Raw genomic sequence first — 1,992 nt, forward strand, 5'->3', positions numbered from 1 at the left:
GACAATATTTATGAATGTAGGCATGTATGTATGTATATCTTTATATATGTATGGGTATGTGTATATTTTTATATCTGCCCTCCATGTATTTGTCCATTAATTTTTCAGGTGAGCGGACAGATGTTMGGTGTGTGGTCCTGTGTTTTGTTAGTGTATATTTAATATAATTATAATCGCTATTTCGGTCTTTCTATCTTTCTGATTACTTCTCTTTCTGTTTTTCTTTCTGTCTCTATAAAAAAAGGGGAAAAAAGATTCAGTTTTTTAATCCAAATATACACTTGTTTAATTTTGCCCCTCTTCAGTCTTTTATTTTGTTTGTACTTGTGTATTTTATTTTCTGCCTTGTGTTTTGTTTTGATCTCCAGACTGTGCCTGGAGGCGAGGGACCCCTACTGCGGCTGGGACTTTAAGCAGCGGAGATGCACCACGCTGGAGGACAGCTCCAACATGAGCCAGTGGAAACAGAACATCTCCGTTTGTCCGGTGAGAATGACATCACTGCTGTGTTTACTGTAAAAAGACAAACAGAGCTGTAGGGTACCAGCCAATAAGCTTTCCTGGTTCTGGTTGAATCTCAGCAGACAGTATTCCTCTGTTCTCGTCAGGATTTACCTGCACGCTTCTGTCTTTAAACAGTTACAGCTGGAAAGTATGACTGCTTCTGTTGTCACGTTGTCTTCATATGTGTAACAGATGTCTGAAATCGAGTCTTCCTACAAGTTTTCTTCTTGTCGTTTTAGTTCAAGTGGAAGTTGAAGCTTCATTTGTCACAAATCAAGAAAATCGTTTTTGTTCGTTTGTTTCTTCATTTGTTCTGAGTGAGTGAAATATTCGCCCTGCTGTAAATGTTTGCCACGCAGCTGAGGAACCAAACCATCAACGGAGTCTTTGGACCCTGGTCATTATGGCAGCCGTGCAACAATGACGACCCTCTGGACGGCGTGAGCTCCTGTTTGTGTCGCTCCAGGTCTTGTGACAGCCCCGCCCCTCAATGTGGAGGGAGAAGCTGTGAAGGCCACACTATTGAAGTGTCCAACTGCTCAAGGTAGGAAAAGATCATTTGTATTATTACATACAGTCATAGGCTGAAGGTCCCCACATACTCAGGCGTACTTCACTCCTCGGAGGTTCGCGCAGACTCGACGTAACCGTCCGCCAGACTGGTTCAAGTTTTTAAGTCTGCGTCTGTGGTGTCACAATGAACTGCCCGGTGAGTTCACGTCGAACTGTTTTAGATGCGACACCAAGCAGATAAAGTTGAGAATCGGTGTCATCTGTGGACAAAATGGAGTCAAAGATTGAAGAATGGAGGAGATTAGAAAACAGAAACTTTATGATGCATCAATGAAGGAATCCAAAGACTTTCAGTGAGCAACAAATTTGTGGGAGGAAATAGCTCAGCTCCTGGGTAAGGTAGTTCAATCAATCAATCAATCAATCAATCAATCAATCAATCAATCAATCAATCAATAACTTGATTTTTGGTAAATCTTTCACATTAAACATTAAAAAAAAACAGAAACTATAAACAAATTCATAATTTACCAAAAAAAAGAAATAGGCTGAAGCCAAGCTTATTCTTGCCCTATTTCATGTTCAACAACCAACCAAGATATCTTCACAATACATAAATAAATCTACACAACAGCGTAAGATGTTATCATTTTACATATCAGAGCTCTTTTAAAGCTCACCAAACTTCAGATCATCATTCTGTTCATTCCACAGTTTCACACCAACAACTGAAACACATCTGGACTTTACCTGATTCTTCTCTTTTACATTCAAATACAAATAAACCTCACAGATTATATTTATTCTCTCTTAACGTAAATAATTTCTGAATACCAGAAGGAAGACTTATGTTCAATGCTTTAGACATTATTTCCAGTATTTTTATATAAACAATATCTTTAATTTTTAATATATTACTTCCAATGAAGAGTTTATCAGTGGGTTCATGATATCTCACTTTATTAATAAACCTTA

The 1,992-nt window shown here is 38.2% G+C and overlaps 1 protein-coding gene across 1 annotated transcript in view; it reads left to right on the plus strand.

Moving 5' to 3' along the window:
* Positions 1–368: 368 nt before the first annotated feature.
* The window catches only part of LOC106527902 (semaphorin-5B), a gene marked incomplete at its 5' end in the record, with an annotated part of 48,517 nt that continues 46,893 nt past the window's right edge, over positions 369–1,992 (plus strand). The window contains 2 exon segments of the mRNA XM_014022909.1: positions 369–486; positions 864–1,048. Coding sequence (XP_013878363.1) covers positions 369–486; positions 864–1,048 — 303 coding nt within the window.

Source organism: Austrofundulus limnaeus, unplaced genomic scaffold (genome assembly GCF_001266775.1).
Source record: "Austrofundulus limnaeus strain Quisiro unplaced genomic scaffold, Austrofundulus_limnaeus-1.0 Scaffold348, whole genome shotgun sequence".
Lineage (NCBI taxonomy): Eukaryota > Metazoa > Chordata > Actinopteri > Cyprinodontiformes > Rivulidae > Austrofundulus > Austrofundulus limnaeus.